This window comes from Paralichthys olivaceus, chromosome 4 (assembly GCF_024713975.1).
Source record: "Paralichthys olivaceus isolate ysfri-2021 chromosome 4, ASM2471397v2, whole genome shotgun sequence".
In the NCBI taxonomy this organism is placed as follows: Eukaryota; Metazoa; Chordata; class Actinopteri; order Pleuronectiformes; family Paralichthyidae; genus Paralichthys; species Paralichthys olivaceus.
The window spans coordinates 22,404,210-22,423,074 of record NC_091096.1 but is presented as its reverse complement, the minus strand read 5'-3'; the positions used below and the strand labels follow the sequence as shown (position 1 = coordinate 22,423,074).

Sequence of the window (18,865 nt, the reverse complement as noted above, 5' to 3'; positions counted from 1 at the left end):
TACTTCCAGATATTTGGCTGGGTTCAAAATGAAGATCAGAATAGTCATTTATATAACGATGGTGGTTCTGGTTAATGTGAAGGGAAAGCTGGAACACAGCTGGAACATCACATTTGAGGAGATAGGCGTTTATCCAGACGAACTGCTGCCAAATTCATCTTAAATAGTCTGTTTAAATTACCGCAGTTTGGTAAAGTGGGGTGGCAAAGTATTTTAACAGTAGCAAGGTAGACTTTGAGCAGAAACACCAGGTCACATTTAATTTGATGCAATGTACAAGACAAATTCAACTTGACTGGAAATCATCACCAGTCTAAAAACGGACCAACAGCTTGAAAACAACAGGGAGAAACAGGGACGTCTTCTGGACATGTCAACAGAATGACAGAGGAAAAAAAAAACATTCCAGCAGCCAAACGCAGAATTACCTGAGCCTATTGATTCAATTTCTGTGTGCAAGGCCCATTTACTGCCTACATTACTATTTATTTCATTCTATCCATCTATAGATTGAATTCCATCCACCCCCTCCTCCTGGAATAAGCCATCTATCCACAACGAATAGATATCGACTTGGACGTGCTTGATCCAGTGACTTTGGAGAGGGAGACTGAAGATGCACTTTGATTACCAGCTGAGGAGCAGGCAGTTATTGATTGGGAAGTGGTCAGTAGACATGACTGGACTCTGTATATTGACTGGTTTGGTTACCAGCAGGAATCTGGCAACAAATAACTGGTCAGCTCTAATAATTCACACAGGGAGAAAACATTTCAGATTCTAGATGTAAAACTATTAAGTTGCTCTTTGGAAAAATTGTTGCATCTAATGAAACAGGGAGGTGAGGTTTGTATCACAGTGGAATGAATATATCAATTATTCCCTTTAATCTGATGTCGTCAGTTTAAAGTCTTATGAACAGTTGTCCTGTGTCTCCTCAGAGACTGAAGGTTGGGCAGGGAGAGCAGCGCTGAGCCGGCAGCCCCGCGTTTTCCTTCGGGCCTTTTTACTCGAGTCGGGTGAGGTACGAGGCAGCCAGGCGAGACCTGCCCCGATGCTCTGGACCTCATTTCTCTGGTTCCTCAAGCTACGGCGTACAGAGCGCTGCCCTCTACTGGTGACAGATTTAAATACATCTTCAAAATTAAAGTCAGCCTGCCAAGGAGCCAGGTCTGAATTAAAGGGTCCCTCCTCTTCCTGACTGCCTGAGCTCGACCTGCAGTTTTCAAGCCGGTTCGCTGCTTGGTCTCCCTGGTGGTTATCCTCCACTTCATGGCTCATTTGGTGCTCCTGTACCTGGTTCCCCTGCTCCTGGTCAACTGAACTGTTTACAGAGCTGCTCCTGCCCTCAGCTTTTCGTTGTGAGAACTCTGCTGGTGCACTCAAGTCGTTCAGTTCTTCATCTGAAGGAAGGAGAGCATTAAGACTGGCGGGACACTCTGACTTCCCTTCTGAGTTAGTGCTGGGTATATCTGCAGGAGTCTTGGCTTCAAGTTCTATGTCCTCCGCTCTCTGATAAGGTGCTGTGTGGCACAATGGGGTTTCCCTTGATGCCTCAGGCTTTGTAGTGGTTTGGTCTTCACAGTGCTCCTTTGTTGGTCCTCCAGTCTCCTCGCAAGGCTCCTCACAGAGCAAGTTGCAGACAGCAACACTGACCTTCCTTTTCTTCATTCCTCTCCCTCTGGACCTCTGCCCCATCAGCCTCCTGCCTTTCCTCACACAGCTTTCTTTACTGGGGTATGGAGATTTGACGGTTTCTTCTGATGGATTTTCTAAGTCGTGTGTCACAATGAGCTCGTCTGTTGCTTCCCTGCTGTTAGCAGTCTCCGGGTTCGAGTGGGTCTCTGGGGTTGGAGCTGTTGGGAGAAATGGGAGTGGATTTTAAAGGGTTGTTTGCTTGAGCAGAATGTAAATAGAAAGAAAATACTGGGATTACAAATGTTTTTTCCAGCCAACAGAAAAGAAAACAAGCTTAATTAACTACTGCTTCTTAAACTCAAACAAGGTTTGTTATTACCTGCGTGTTTTGTGCAGCTTGCAGAGGGAGCCTGCTGTGCAGCCGGAGACTGACCGATGAAAGACAGTCTCTCAGTAATGGGACTCAGGGTGGGGTTCTTAGAGGCGTATTCCCGAGAGCCGTACAGGGAGCGGTCCACGTCCCTGTTCCAACGACGTGCTGCTGCAGAAGTCATCTGTGGAAACACAATCTGCAACGTGAGCAGGTCTTTACTCCTTCTCTCATAATTAGTCTCAAACGTTTAGTTAAACTGATGAATAGTAACCCACTTAGACTGATACATAGCCCTGATGGAGAACCTGTATGTACAAAGCAAAGGAAAAAAAAAGAGACACAAAAACTACAAATCTGTTAAAAGAGGCAGCGACTACAACCTCAGGAAATTGACTGTTGTTGTTGTTGTTGTTATGTGAACCACTGTCAAAATATCTACAGCTATCCAGACTGCAACTTTTATAACTGGTTTTGATAACTGGCCCAATGCATCGGGAATGTTATGTCAACTACTACATATTATTCTTGTCTCAATGTGCTTAAGTCTGGTGATTCTCTTTTTCTCTCAGAGTTGACAATATAAAAATATAACCAGCACTGAATGTATCATACAACCAAGTATTGTGTGTGTGGGTTTTCAAAGACTGATTCATCTTATTCCCACACATCCTTCACATAAAATTCAACTTCTTACCAATTTTCCAGGCTCATTTGCCTCATATTTGAGGACCCATATCAGAGTTTGAGACGCAGAGAAGAAGGTTAATTACTGTTACAACATTAAGAATTTTTATGGAAAAAATCTGGCTCTACAGAAGCTCACAGACATTAATTAAAAAGAGAAAGGCTCGAACATTGGTGCCTGGTTATGGGGAGACAAACTTGGAAGATAAATAGGCTGGAGGTCTGGAGGCTCTTCCCATAAACACGGTACTTTACAGCAACAGTAAATAACTGAGTGGATCAGGACAGGAAAGGATTATAAGAAGAAAGAGATTAGTTGAATAAATGAAACTCATTCCAGCACCACATGTGCATGTTAGACACAGGTTCTCATGGTAGATAATCACAGCAAAATTAGCTGGTGTACTTGTTATACAGGAATAAATTATCAAATTCAAAAGCAACCTAAATGATCTCAAATTAAGGACTATTTTAATTCTCAGTAGTATTCTGTTTCGTTTTTTCTTAATGATTATGTCAAAGGTGCTTTAACAAATATTTACTGAATAGACCTCAAAGGTAATTCACCCTCTGACACATTGGCAGCAAAATAAAGCTAAAGTCTGATAAGAGAAACAACATTGACAGCTATCTCTGAAAACAGCTCTGACACAGCATGAGAGGAGAGAAAAAAAATGAAAGGAACACTTGACCATCACTGTATAACACCAAGTCAATTAACCCACCGGGACAGCAAACTGTCCATTTAGGAAGCGTAAACGATTTTCAATCAATTTTACCTGCTTTGGTTCAAATTGAAAGTAACCACAGGTGCAATGGAGTTAACAGCAAGACATCCCCCAAAAAGGGAATGGTTTGCAAGTGAGATAATGTCTCTCTCCATATCCTTCCTATTTGATTTTTCTCCAGTTTTGTATTTTGCTCGTGCCATTCTTATGATGGCATGAGGCCATGAGGCCCCTGCAGCCCACTCAGATTCCACAGATAAATCTAAGCGTGCCATTGCATGAATGTTTGCTGTGTCTCCCAGCACAGTCTCAAAAGCATGGAGGAGATACCAGGAGACCGGCTGTTACACAAGGAGCTGGACAGGGCCGTCGAAGGGCATCAACCCAGCAGTTCAAAATGACTTCCAGCAGGCTACAGGTGTGCTTGTTTCTGACCAAACTGTCAGAAACAGACTCCTTGAGGGTGGAATGAGGGCTCGTCGTCCTCTAGTGGGACCTGTGCTCACAGCCCAGCACCGTGCAGCTCAATTGGCATTCGCCAGAGAACACCACAACTGGCAGGTCCACCACTGGTGCCCCGTTCTCTTCACAGATGAGAGAAGGTTCTCACTGAGCACATGTGACAGGCGTGAAAGAGTCTGGAGAAGCTGTGATGAACGTTATGCTGCCTGTACCATCATCCAGCATGACAGGTTTGGTGGTGGGTCATCGAAGGTCAGGGGAGGCTTATCCTTGGAGGGTCCCACAGACCTCCATGTGCGAACTAATAGTAATGTGAATGCTGTTCAGTGTTGGGATGAAATCCTCAGAGATGGATTGGCCAGAGTGTGTAGGCAGTTCCTGGATGACGAAGGCATTGATGCCATTGATTCACCCTCACGTTCCCCAGGCCTAAATCCGATTGAGAATGTCTTGGACGTTATATATCGGTGTATCCATTGCCACCAAGTAGCACCACAGACTGCCCAGGAGCTCACTGATGCCCTGATCCAGTTCTGGGAGGAGATCCCCCAGGACATCATCCGCCGACTCATCAGGAGCATGCCCAGATGCTGTCAGGATTGCACACAGGCACGTGGTGGCCATACACACTACTGCATCACATTATGAGTTGTGATGAAAATTCACACAGGTTGGATCAGCCTGGGATTTCAATTTTTCACTTTGATTTTGGTGTGATTTTGAATCCAGTCCTCAAGGGGTTAATGATTTTGGTTTCCATTAATGGTTCTTATGTTAGTTCTCAATGAATAACAGAATGTACATCAGCAAACAAAGTTTTCAACATGAATATTTTGTTCATTGAGATCCTGTTTGTGATTTAACCGTTCCCTTAATTTTTTGAGCAGCTGTATGTGAATGCATTTGTTCGCTTGCTGCATTGCTCAGGACCTGCGGTCTTGACTGCTGTCCTGTGTTACAGTGATGTGGTCGAATATGTGGTCTCTTGACTTCTCTAAGTTTATTGACAAGAGACAGATTTATAATATTTACAAGTTGACGAGCTGACAGGAGACACAAAGCATCATTTCTAAAATTACTCTAAAATGAATAACTTCAAGCTTCTATTTTTGCCCAAAATCTATCAATTCAAGTACATTCAAGGAACCATGGGCCAAATTTGAAAACATTCCCTTGTTGCGTTTCTGAGATATGACAATCAGGAGAATGAGATAGACAGGCGTACACAAGGACAAACAACCAGAAAATAAAATGCTTCCATGCAAGCTGTAAGAACATTAAAATACAGGGTAAGAAATATGATCAACCCTATGCTTTAACATGGCTACATGAGTCATAATAAAGCTGTAAAAAAAAAAAAACACTCTTAACTTATGAGCCTTGTCAAATGGCTTTGTTCTATTATCTGTGAGAGCAGAGCAGCTTCTCCACTCTTGGCACAACTTGAATTACTTTAAAGATTTCATAATAGAAATCTTATGATTTATGATCATGTGGTGAGCATGATAAATCTGCAGTGGTGTAGAAGCGTATAAACACACATTCTCACACACACACATTCTCACACACACACACATCTTTTCCTTAACTCAGCCAGAGTAAGCTGTAGTCACATTGTGCAGCTCCATGATTGCCTCCCAGACAGAAACATCTGCAGGTCCCTCAGTGAAGGGTTGTAAAGAGAAATCAAAGAAGCAGCCTCTGCCAGCTCACCTTCATCTTCCCAGAGGCCGTCTTGGCAGCAGAGCGTGTCGACCTCTTCACAGGTTCGCTCTCCTCTGGTTGCTGAGGGAGCAGAGTTGGCATGAGGATATACATTATATAAAAGTGTCGCTGCCACACTCTCTCACAGACATGAAGTGAAGATCTTCAGATCTGATTTAGTTCAGAACCAGTAGAATTAAATAGAGGATTAGATGGAGCATGTTATGACCCCTGAATTATTAAAACAGACAATCTAGTCTAGTAACTGGAGATTTCTGGAAGTTTGATCAAACTGGGTGTAGTTTGTGATAATAGCAGACCTTTCTCTTTCGACTGCCGGAGAGAGCTGGAGCCTCACTTGTAGATTCACACACTGCTTCTGGCTGCTAAGACACAAATGTATTTTTATAACATGAAATGTAACAGTGTGAGGTTCTAGAAAGAAAAGTGGAAATTACTTTGGCAATTTTAAGACAGTAACTGTAAATGTGAAGCCAAACACGTTTCCTGAAAAAATATGTCGACAATGACCTATGTAAGAAAATTAAAAAAACAAAACAAAACAACTAAAGCTGCAATGATGTCAGACCTTTTTCCTCCGTTTGTTAGACCTGACCGGAGCTGGAGTTTCAGGTTTCTTCTTCTCTGGTGAAGATGCAGGCTCATCCAGGACGACCATCTGAGACGTTGAGCTGGGTTTAATCTCTGACTCTAAAGTGACAAAGGATTGATTGTGGATTAGTATGGCAAATGATAACCAACAGCAAACTAAACATGTGTCCCATACCTTTGTTGTTTACCATGTTTATCATTTGAGCTCTATGAAAACTATGAAAATGGCTTTTTTCTTAAGCTGTTTCTCTATGATGAGAATCCTGAGCTGTATTGTAGCACGACACTGCTGGGTTTGTCAGGATAAGGCAGAGATCGGAGGAATGAAGACATTAAGTGTCAATGAAAGGAAAAGAAATGGAGTATGTTGTCAGTTCACCTGTCACTGTCTGAGACAGAGACTCCTCATGGAAAGCAGAGTTTAAGTTCAGTGGCTGGGAGTCCAACAGATATCCTGAAATATTAACACATAGGAAGAGCTGTTAATATATAAACAGAGTTTAATTAAGTTCTACTTGAGACAACCAGATGAAATCCTCAGGGGTCAATGTGTAATAATGAACCTGTATCACTTGTCACTGCATAGTCGATCTCCTCCATTGAAGGGAAAACAATCTGAAATCAGAAAATAAAGAAAAACAATGTTGCTTAGGGATGAATTTATAGGAACAAGATAGTGAATATAATCCTGGAAGTTATATACAATTATGAACCACAACTACTACAACAACAAGGCTAATTATAACGTGAAAGTAAAAAACACTGAGCCTTGGCAAGGGAAAAACCACATGTAGCCATGTCAGGACTAACAACAATTAAAGCTGAACAAGTTTCCTGGAGGTTTGTGGCTGAGTGTAACCTGTTTATTAGACCTGTTCCTATACCTAGTACACGATACATAAGAAGAATGAATGCAATAGAACTTCTACGATCTAGTTTGACTGGATTATCCAGGTTGTTTAACAGAGTTATTAATATTCAATGTCACACACAATCAAGACAACCCTGGCAGCCAGTTTACCTTTCCATCCTCCTCACTGTCTTCTTCCACAGACTTCCTTCTGAAGTTGCGAGGCATTGCGAGTGTAGGGGAGGCACCAAAGACAGTAGGGCTGGAGAAGTCTGACTGAGCTTGAAGCGTCTGGGGTTCACTCCTCTGCGGCGTCTTCAGCAGTGAGCGCAGCTGTAACCCCCCGCCTGGTGTGGGTGCTCGGGCCGGCGTGCCACCCTTCTGTAACGGGGTGCTGGGAGGCAGGTTCTTATCAAATAACTCTGGAGAGAGCAGACCTCCAAAGCGCACCCTCTTTGTCTTCCTAACAGCAGACGTCCCAGTGGAGTCATCGTCTATTGCAATGCAGAGAGCAGAGTAAAACCTTGAATTTACAACCAAATCCTCGACGTTTGCTCTTTATTAAACAATGATAAACTCTTATAAGCTCTGTTATTTGTTAATAGTTGAGCAAACTTCAAAAACACCAGCTATGTCATTTCTTTGGTATCAACATAGGGAAAGCTGAATTTGCTCATAGAAGCGCACTGCTCAATAACACATTTCTTGTCATCCTGGCTTAAAATGCCAGGCTAAACCAAAAGAAAAGGCCACTTCCTCTAACACAGCATCAGAGCATAGTGTGTGTTTACCTGTGGGTTTCATCTCCAGCAGACCAGGGAGAGAGGGGAGGTGGAAAGGGGAGACAGCAGTCAGTGGTCGACTGAGGCTTTGGAGTTCAAAGAAACCATTCTGTTGAAAGAGAATAGATGAGATCCCCCAATCTGTGTGACTGCAGTCTGATGGACTTTACAATACAGCTTGTCAAGTAAGAGTAAGTGTTAATAAAAGATGTCTTATATTAGAACATTGTACATGGGGATCAGTCTTTTCATCTAATGAAGCTCACAGTAGATGTTCCTGTTACTTTCCTTTCTTTGCAATATTTAAAAGCAAGGTTCAACAGTTGGGGAAATACACTTGTAGACTTTCATGCTGAGGAATTATATAAGAAAATTGATCTCACATACATGACCTATATCTGAACCATGTGCAGTGACTTCCTCAAGTCTGGAATCCAAAGATTAGTGTGATTGGTCGAGAAAAGCTCTCTCATGTAACCTCTTTAAAATCTGCTTAATGTTGTTTTTACTTTTCTGTTAGTGGATGTAGTTAAACAAACAAAACATGATATGTGAATTAGTCAGCTTGGTTAGAAATAGATAGATACATTATGAACTGAGATAGTGGTAGTCCAAAAACACCAATTCTTAATACCAGGGCCTAATATAGTTGCTTATTCCAACACATCTTTCTCATATCACAAGTTCATGTCCCTATTGAAACATTTTGTTGTGTTTTACTGCAGCAGTCAGTGCTGACTTCAGTGACTAATAAACTGCTTTCAATAGAGCTGCTTCATAATAAAAACTCACCAGTGGTGCTGTGGGGGAAAACTTTGTTTGTATGATGTATCGTGTGAAGGAAATGTTGGAAACTGAGGCTAATACTGTTTATATTCCGACCCATGTTATGTTGTGTTTTTTCCCTCCATCAATCTACAAGTCTCCACATTTATTTAAAAAAAGAAATTAATATTAACTTCACATAATTAATCAGGCCCCTTAAAATATATTGTAAGCAAAAGTGCTGCATGAAAATCCCACTTAAATTTACAATATGTAACTTTGGCCGCTTGGAGTTTCTCAACCAAAACAATAACACAGGATCTAGTTTAATGACGCCATTAAGCCGTGATGGGTCATGACACTTGTTGTCTTCACCACCACTGCTGACTAAGAAGTACCTGACACAACTTATGTTCACTTTCACAGACAAGATAAAATATAATAAGAGTTGTATTCATGTTAAGCAGTAAACAGCATTGAATAGTAATGATCCAATAAGAGAAAAAGAGCTGACTGGCTAGTGTGTTTTTCCTTTGTTAAACCCCAGAAGTTAAAGCAGATACCGACAAAGCCACAGGTAAAGTGGATATGACAGAATTGATAAGTTAACCACAATGAAATGTCTAGTTTACTTGATTTCTCAGAGTTTGACCATTGTTGAAAATATTTCAGCCAATATAAGTACACAATTTAACAAAATATAAAACCTTTTTTACACATTTAATTTAATTGAGTATTAATAGCAAGATGTAGAGAAAGTATTAAAGTATAAGTATTGGTTATCTGACTGATACATTATTATATAAGAGATCATTAAATGATAAATCCTGAAGCATCAGTGTGTACGCAGCCTGTTCCTGTCGCTGCTGGAGGTTGACATAAATTAAATGTTCTCTGAACGCACTCTATCTTAGATTAAACTAAGACAGAGAATAAAGAAAAAACAACAGCGAGTACACAGTATCTAAATTACCTAAATGTAGTAACGGAAAATAATCTCTCTCTCTCACTTGGGCATGGCCACACATGTTGAGAACTTTCAGGGAAGACAGCTCTTGGTTAATGGAGGACATACCCGCAGTTTGGCTCGAGCAGGTCTGTCTTGTTATCACCTGCTGTGTGGCCTCAGTTGAGACACATTTGATTACTGTGCTCATATCGCATCCAAGTCACTTCACTGTGGCAATTTAAATATTTCTGCTTGAATCTTACGGAGTCTGGTCGTTTTTTTTTTGCTGACTTTTTGTCTTTTAATTTCTATGCAATTTTTCCTATTCGTGTGTGTGTGGATCCAAACCTGTTGGATCTTGGTAGGGGAACAGGTGGCTGGTGGTGGAGGTGGGGAAATAAGCTCAGGCTGGGTTTCTGTCACAGTCTCACTGGATGTTGCCACTTGTTTCAAAACCTGCGTCGCCGTTTCTTCCTCTTCCTGTGGACATGATTAAAGAATTCCCACTGTTTTCATTCTGCAGCACCGCACAACAAGAAGAGAACTACATGGCCACAGAAAGTCAAGAACTTGCGCCTCTCTGTCTGAGTGGTTGGGTTTCAACTGTCAACTGTTGTTAAAACGTTGGTCCAGACAGCATGTGCATTTGTTTTGGAAGGAGGGAAAAAAACATATGTAGCAAGTTCAGCACACATACCAAGAAAACATTGCGACACCACAGCTCTCTTTAAAATGCTATTACTGTAAAGATATGATAAGGACTGCATCTGTTTACATCCTCTTCTCAGACCACCGCTCTGACCTCATGGGTAATCTGTCCTGGCGACAGACATTGAGAATAGTTTATAGGAAAAGCCAATTTTGTCCCTGATTGTCTCATTGGCTGTAGTAGGCCATAAAGAGGCAGCAATATTAAAATAAGGCCCTTCCACAACCAGTTAAAAACTCCTTATAGGGGCTAAAAGTTATCGTTGAGTTTTTAGTGTTATATATATATATATTTGGTAACACTTTATATTAGGGAACACATATCAACCATTAAACTAGATTCTTATAAGCATGGATATTAGACACATATTGGCTCTTTATTAGTCATTATAAAGCACTTATTAATGCCTTATTCTTAATGGCCTTATTCTGCAACTACTCCATTGATTAACAGTTTTCCCTTAATAACCTCCTAATTACTGCTTATTGATGGTAAGTATGGAAGTTGTTGTTCATGAATTACAATCAAGTGCTTGGATATGTTCACTTTGTGTGTTCCCTAATATAAAGTGTTACCATATATATATATATATATACATAAAACTGCAAAAGTAAATGCTCAACGTTCAAAAACCAAAGACCAAGAAGATGCAATAATAATACATGAATAATACTAATGACTATTACCCAGTGCTTGAATAGAATTTCTTTTTTTCCTCTTCTTGGATCATTATAGGTGGATTCCTGTGAAGCACTGCAATCTACCTTTTCATAGAGTTAAAAATAATCAGAGGATTCAATGGAAGTACAGAGAGGTAAAGCCCTTCAAGACAAATTAGGTACATGATGGTCTTACTGAGCGTACCTCCTGCTCCTTCAACTGGAACTGGAGGACAGGAGCGCTGGCCTCTCTAATCTCCACCTCGCAGCTTTCAAGGGGGGCCATGCACCTCCTCTTCTTGGCTGAGGGCATCATCAGTGGTGGGTGGTTCTCCTTGCTGCTTCCATCTGCAAGAGAGAAAAAAAATAACCCTATCAAAAAGAAGCATTACATAAATAAACAAAAACAAATGGGAATTCGGGACACCTCAGTTAAATAAAAAATATCACACATCAAATGTAAATAGAAAACTTGATCAAAAGGATGTAGATAAAGTTTATCTTCGGCAACAAACAGCTCAGAAACTGGTGCAGTTAGGGGCTGACCAGGCTCAAATGAAACAAGTGCTCTGATATGTTGTCAGAGTCGTGCTTAAACCGTGCTATGCATTAATCCACCGCTTCTTAACAGTGCCTCCAGACATCACGAAGAAGTCCTGCTGGCAAAAATCCTTTTTTGAGAGATGAAACTATTAATCCTGTGGCAATGAGGCGGCCTCACCAGACAGATAATCTCTTGTCTTGATGCATCCTCCAGTGTTGCCGTCCTGTCTTGGCATCGGATCACAGACCTCACTCTCTTCCACATCCATCAGGCTCTGGAAGGAGGCCATCTTCTGCCTGAGTGTGGACGCCACCCGTGGAAGGAAGGGGCTACGACTGACAGGCTGAGAGGTGAGACAGCAAAAACAAACATACCTGCTCAGTGATACAGCCTGACATGGTATTACTGAGAAGCAGCACATACATCACATCACTTAAACACACAATGCAGAAATATGAGGGTTTGCCAAGTCATTACCATCCACCCAACAGTGAAAGAATAATTTCCTTTGAGTGAAATATGAGCCAAAAAGTAATTCTGCAGTATCACACTCACCTCCTGCACATTGGACAATTGCTTTTCACGGTGGAAGAAACTACAAAAGGTCCACAGAAACTTCTTAAACCACTTCCACAGCATGGTCACTGCTGAACACGATAGCCTCACTATGTTTCATAGATGAAGAGCTTTGTTGTCAAATAGAAAGATACACAACTTAAATTTGAATCTGAACAAGCCATATGAGCTTGTGAGTACTACCTTTCATTGACTCAAACTGTTTAGTGCCCGCCCCCTGACATTTATTGGTTCTAAATATGTCATCTTCAACATGTAGTGAGTCAGGACGGATTCCTTATGCAAGCTGTGTATTTTAGACATTAAATGGTGTAAGGATTTTTTTATCACTATAATATTTAATTATGGTATTGTTAATGTGCTGTAAAGGAAATTATTGATACACAAACTATAGTAATTTCAAGTTTTATATTGACAGGATATATATTATAAATAAAAATGACAGTATTTTCATTACTTATCAATGGTTGACAACTTCGACCTCAAAATATCAGCGTTTGTTTAACGCACGCAATTTGGAAAAAGTGCATGTTAGCATTTTTTAGGGCTATGGCAGTTCTCCTTCTATTACAGCCCCCAACTGCCAGCCACTCCTTCCGCCATGTTTTGACAACACTATCTGAGAGTATTGTGTCTCAAGAGATCTTAAATCAAAATATAGATTGCCAGGCTACTGCGTATAAACAATATGTTTTAACAAAGCAACAACATCAGAAAAAAAAAACTCAGATGTTGTCTCGCCCTAGTGCAGCTAAAGACATCTTAAACAACTACAGTTTATGGTTTGGAGCAAACTAAGAATAACGAAGGACAACAGAGAAGGATTTGGGTGCAGAAGTGGTTTAAAAAGCTGTTATTATGCTTTTTATGCCAAAGGCCTGGTTACTATTGGATTTATTGTGACTCCTCTCTGCTGACATGCAAACAAATAACTTGTGATAGCAACCCCTCAGACCTTCAGGGTGAGTGTGATAATCAAATATTGGTAAATAAGGAAACACTTTGAGTTCTCTACTCTCTGTTACTTTCCATTCACTTCAGCGTTCATGAATTCGACATGGCAGAGGAAACAAGGTTTCAAAGTGTTACACTTCACACTGTGTGACCTTTCTCTTCACACTTATCTTGTCAAGGCTTGTTTTGTGGAAGACAACATGTTTATGTCTCACATTAGTATTGGACATTAATAGCGCGCACACACACACATTCTTGTACTTCGACCTTAGTGAGGAAAAGAATCCAAAATATATAAACATAATATTTATGCATTGTGTAAGCACACTAAGAAAGTATAACACAACCGATCTGCCTCAGACTTGTAAAATGTTGTGCTGTTTGGCAAGTGTCTTTCTCATAAAAAAATGTGAAGAGAACCCACAACCTTCACTCATGAGAAATAATTAGTCTTTTCAAACTTAAAATAAATAATGTGACCTTTTTGATAAAGATAATCATTGATATCGACTGATATGAACACATTTGATGGATCCCCACAGTGACAAAAACAGTAATAGTGAACAGAAATGTTAAAGCCACAGTCGATCATGAGAACAGACTTTGTTCACAATGTGGTTCATGGAATAGGTCATTTTTGCACCGCTGCTGTCATGGTAACATGTTTCCTCGTTGTGACCACATATGAGTAAGAAAATGGTTTAAATTAACATTCCAGACAATTTTACAACCTGACAACCATTTCAAATATTTTTGCTGATGCAAAAATATATTTTCCCGTGTATTTTTTAACTGCATATTTTGTTAAAGATGAAATAAAGCCTTGTTTTATGAGGATTATAATGATCAGATTTTAATGAGGTGTTTTTAATTGCAATAGTCATTTTCAGGGTTATATTGAGAGTTGTCCCTAATTTCTCCATAAAACCTGAACATTAAAATCCTCATGAATGTAGTATTTATTGCAGGCCACTTGTATAAATTTCATCTAGATGTACTTAATGACTTGATTAGTGACTCTACAGTATGTGTCAGCAATTTATTTGAATAAGTGGTCCAGTATTTTCTGACAAAGGTCTCTGACAAATAGGGTCAATTATCAATTTCATAACACAGCAGTGCAGTGGAAATTAGACGATTGAATAATAGATTGAAAAATTATTACTATAACAACCACATTTTGAATGGACAGTGCACTAATGCTGAGAATTTTATTTAAGCTGGTGTGAAGGACTATATTATGTCTTTATAGGGGGTTTGTTTTAAATTTGTCTTTTTATATATTTCTATCAAAAATGCATAGCAGACAGACAGGTAACCAGTGCATGTTTGATTGTCAATATTTATTCATTATTACGTTGAATAGGATTTAAGAATTTGAATACCTCACTGTGTGCCAATGCAAACAAAAATGGTGTTGATTCAGTTGGCTGATCTGATATTAACGCATCTGTGATCACCTTGGACCTCATTTATAACCGTATGCAAAAAAGGGGGCCTGAAAGATCCGTAAGCAACTTGAAACGTAAACGTTGGGATCTTTAAAAACAAACTTGACGGGAGAATGTGCGCACTTGTACGCTAACTGTGACCCATGCTTGTGAACATTTTTGAGACAGGAAAATGAGGATGCAGACGTGAGGTGGTGAACTGAAGCCAGATTATTTGTCCACTTCATCATTAATATTAAAACCAACAGTGTTATTTGTGCCCGCGCTACATAACTGTTCCATAACAACCTTTAATTGAAAAAGATATAAAACAACTTAGGATGCGGGGGAACAAGTGCGATCACAAAGATTTTTGGTCCCATGACTATAACTAATCAGCTATAGATTCTATAGATCTGTGATCTTTGCGCTGAACTGAGTCCAGTATTACACAGACCAACCCGGCAGAACCGAATCATCCTAGTACAAACACAAGTACTTACCACTCTGGTTTATTAGCGGACAGGTCTGTGTATGATATGATTAACACTGTAGAATATTTACCCTTCTATGTAGAGCCTCTTTTAATCATTTTAAATATATAATTCTGTTGAATTGTATAGATAGGGGATATCACAGCTGTCTCTGAATTTAATAATCCTGCAGTTTTGGATGATTAAAATACGTTCAGTAGATACAAAACTCACTGTCACTACTCAGCAGCAGCATATCAGTGTATTTTCTCTATTAATAATATCACTGCTGTGGTCACCAACCATCTGTCTTTCTTCAGGTGTGCGTGCGCAATGCACATGGTTTTATAAATCTGAATATTTTGTTGCGTACGCCATTTTCGGCTAGTTTGCACTAGTTACACTTTTAGTATGAATCCTGCGCACTGTTTTATAAATGAGGCCCCTGGTGAGGCTGTAGAGAACAGACCGTTTTTTGTTGAAAGCAAGTTCTGTACTAGAGTGCCCACATTGTAATATGTAGTATCCCCAATATATGTCAGTTTCAATATTGATCACACAGCTGACACTCTGATATGGTGTGAGATGGGTGCAAGATTAGCTCAACTGACTCCTGAGCTAGTACTTGAGCCTCTTACCTGTGGAGTTTGTAAGTTTGTCGGAGTCTTCAGTCTCTGTTGTGCCATGAAGCGGATGAGGGAGTTTGTCTCTGGTGAACCACGCACACCAATGCTGGAACGCCTCCTTGCCTTTATTTGTGCTAGACGAGACTTATCTAAAAGCAAGATGGAGAAGAACGAAACTTTAGTAAGACTCACCTAATGCAATATATATGAGAAATATAAACTACCCCTTGACTTCTCTGGACTCTGATTATATGCACAAGTGGTGCTGGTTTGGTCACAACTCTGAATGTGGTTTAATTATGACAACTATGCACTTTGATTTAATTTGATCACATTTCGTTTTGAATAGACTAAATAAGACAATACACATCCTACAGCGTTTCTACAGCTTTTCTTGTGGCCTGCTGTGAGGCCAGTGGTGGCTGAGCACAGCAGCAGAATCAAACCAAATCGAAAGTCTCTGGACCATGCTGTTCAGCATGGAGTAAGGACTGGTGCTCTCACCTTTGCGGTCCGATGAGGCTGCTGGGGTGAAGCTCTGGACAGAGATACCAAACCGACCAAGCACGGAGAAATTCAGGGAGCCTGAAGTGTCTGTTACATCAGGAGGGGTGTTCTCTTCTGAGGGGGACAACATGTCCTCCTTCTGAGACCCTTCTGGGCCAGCTGTGTTCATCTCTGTGGTTTCCATCTGCACAGTTTGCAGAGATCTTGGGATTCAAGAGCAGCTGAAGCACAAGAGTCAACAGTAGTGACCACGTTAGGATGGATCACAACAGAGGAGCAGTCAGTCACATGTTAATCCATTATTTATTGTTCCAATACAACATCTAGCATGAACTGAACTCCATGCTAACATCCGTGACGTTACAGGTGGTAGTGTTCCCATATCTTTAGCTGGGTGGTGATAACTGACAACCATCGTTAACATAGGGGGAAACATCAGTCTGCTTCACAGTGAACGTGTTCATGGTTTGACCGGTGACCTAAATGGCCCAGCGATAGTTTAACAAAGAGTAAACAAAGGACGGAGGCGTTACTATTTCTGACCGACTAGAAAAAGTCACTTAAGCTAACAGTAGCCTCATACGAGACGTTAGCTAACAGCATCAACACTGGCGTGGAAGAGAAAGAAGTGACAGCAAATAGAACACTTACCTTCAAAATCCAAGATAAACGATAGAGGGTCTGCTGCTAAAAACTATAAAAAACTATCGTGCGTCATAAAAAGTTAATTAATGTCTCCACACATGCTCCTACAAATAAAACACTTTTAAACAGGAGCCGCAGAGAGCGATTCAAATCTCGCTCCACGCTCGAGCCCGGCGGAGTGTGGATCCTTCCGCGGAGAACTCTGCCTATCTAGTGCACACTTATTCAACTTCAAAACACTCTGCGTGCAATCAAGTGTTCTTTGAAATGTGTAGAATCCATAAAAAAATAATCTCGTTATTAAAAACGTCGATGACGACTGTGAAACTTTATCGCTCAGGGGAACTAACTTCCGTATATTTCAGGGCTCCGAGAAGGACCGGGACCAATGGCCGGAACTCGTTTAATATGAACTGGCCAATAGGAAGACAAGACAGGATAGCGCGTGCTCTGTTAAAGTCAAAGGTCAAATAAACAGATGAGCGAGAGAGAGAGAGAGAGAGAGAGAGAGAGAGAGATGGATGGAGAGAGACTTTTGATTTTTACAAAAACACTTTACATACAACATTTTTCATTTTGACACCACAGGGTTTAGTGTTTATATAATAAATAAATACAATGAAATTATTATTATTATTATTTTAAAATATATCAGTCAGTCAAAAAGTGTGGAAAGGACAGCTGATCATTTATGACCTCGCACAGTATGTTTTTAAAAAACCATCGTTCTTTAAAAGACTCGAGATCAGAGACGTGTTTGTAAAACCTGAACTCGAGCCGGAGTCTTGCCCTGAGGTTTGTCGTCCACACTGCCGTCGCTTCCTGCCCTTCTCTCTGGTCAATCTTCCTCTTCCTGCTCATGAAAATTTGCTATATACTACTAATAATAATGATAATGATAATTATAGCATTTTTCAATAACTTACATAAGACTAGAGATTAGATCAGAAAAAATGTTAGCACAAAGGTTACAGATGTGAAAAGAGGACAAAAAATTAAACTTTATAAATTGATTTAACAGTCAGTAAGATCAGTGCTAGATTGTAAATAGTAAATAAAAACATACAAATAAAAAGCTAAAAGTGATTTTAGATGACAGGTCCTGAGAAAGCACTCCTATAAAAATGTGACTTTAGTTGAGAGGATAAGGAGTTTGCCAAACAGATCTCAGGGAGTTTGTTCCAAAGAGTGGGAGCCCTGACAGAAGAAGCCTGGTCACTGTGTTCCTCAGCCGAGGCTGTGAAATGGCAGCAGGGCCTTCGCTGAGGAACTCAGGTTACACCCGGGCACATGGTGTCAAAAGATCTCACATGGACTTATGTGCAAGTGCAGAACTTTATTATGGTAAATGGTCTGTATTTATATAGCATTTTCTAGTATTGATGACTGAATGAAATGAATCACATTACAGTACAGTTTGTTTTTTGCCATTCACCCATTCACACATCCATTTATCCATTGCATCTATGGGCAGCATTTTTATTTTCTATAACAGTCAATTTGGGCTTCGGTAACTTGCCAAAGGACACTTCACCATGCAGATGGGGAAGACTGGGATTGAACCGCAGCCCTTCCGCTGTACTCCCCTAGCCACTGCCTCTTGTAAATGTATTCAATCAAAAACATCATATTTTGATGTGTATTGCACTGGTTTACATCACTTGCAGTCTCCTCTGTGCAGCTGAAAATCAATAAGCCCCAACAGGTGGGTGAAGTGTTGAAAAGCTCAGTGAACCTTGTACCCACACAGACACACACTCACACAGAGTTCCTCCTTTTGTGAGGTTTGAGAGCCTGTGGCGCAGCTGACTACACGGAGATCAGATGCAACAGCGAGCCTCTCTCCACAGCTGGGACTGTCGACCGCATCAAGCATGTGACTTCTTCTGTTGACACCAGGCGAGGCTGTGCGAGTCAGGGGAAGGAAGCTCCACTGTTGTTGTTGTTGTTGTTATCAGGCAGTACTCACTGGGGAAATGAAACAGCTTGAGATGTTCACCAGTGATGTAACACTGAATCTGTATCTGTATGATCCTGCCACAACAATAAAAACATTTTAGGTTGTGAGTTTGGATTTCTTACAAAGGTACCGTCACACAGGTGCATATGTGAAGTAAATATCCCAGGTCAGAGTTCACCAAAGTTCAACTCAAAGCCACGCTGCCAAGTTCTTTTGCAACAGGAAGCAAATGTTC

At 40.6% G+C, this 18,865-nt stretch overlaps 1 protein-coding gene and 1 long non-coding RNA gene across 4 annotated transcripts; both read right to left on the bottom strand.

The window, feature by feature from the left end:
* Window positions 1-230: 230 nt before the first annotated feature.
* Window positions 231-17,060, bottom strand: cdca2 (cell division cycle associated 2). 3 transcript variants are annotated; one of them, XM_069524238.1, is made up of 15 exons: window positions 16,677-17,060; window positions 16,023-16,246; window positions 15,531-15,667; window positions 11,637-11,802; window positions 11,121-11,263; window positions 9,896-10,027; window positions 7,843-7,942; window positions 7,223-7,545; window positions 6,765-6,816; window positions 6,581-6,655; window positions 6,179-6,300; window positions 5,910-5,975; window positions 5,599-5,670; window positions 2,018-2,192; window positions 231-1,856 (listed from the first exon to the last, which is right to left on the bottom strand). In XM_069524238.1, exons 2-15 carry the CDS (start codon window positions 16,207-16,209, stop codon window positions 913-915), a joined length of 2,694 nt encoding a protein of 897 aa, XP_069380339.1. In that variant the 5' UTR covers window positions 16,210-16,246; window positions 16,677-17,060; the 3' UTR covers window positions 231-912. The 3 variants fall into 3 exon arrangements, with proteins under 3 accessions (XP_069380339.1, XP_069380337.1, XP_069380338.1); XM_069524236.1 differs by having other exon boundaries at window positions 11,112-11,263; window positions 16,677-16,891; XM_069524237.1 differs by having other exon boundaries at window positions 5,910-5,972; window positions 11,112-11,263; window positions 16,677-16,891.
* Window positions 17,061-17,991: 931 nt separating this feature from the next.
* Window positions 17,992-18,865, bottom strand: LOC138407510 (uncharacterized). The gene is made up of 2 exons (XR_011240945.1): window positions 18,753-18,865; window positions 17,992-18,638 (listed from the first exon to the last, which is right to left on the bottom strand). It is a non-coding gene; the product is annotated as an uncharacterized lncRNA (long non-coding RNA).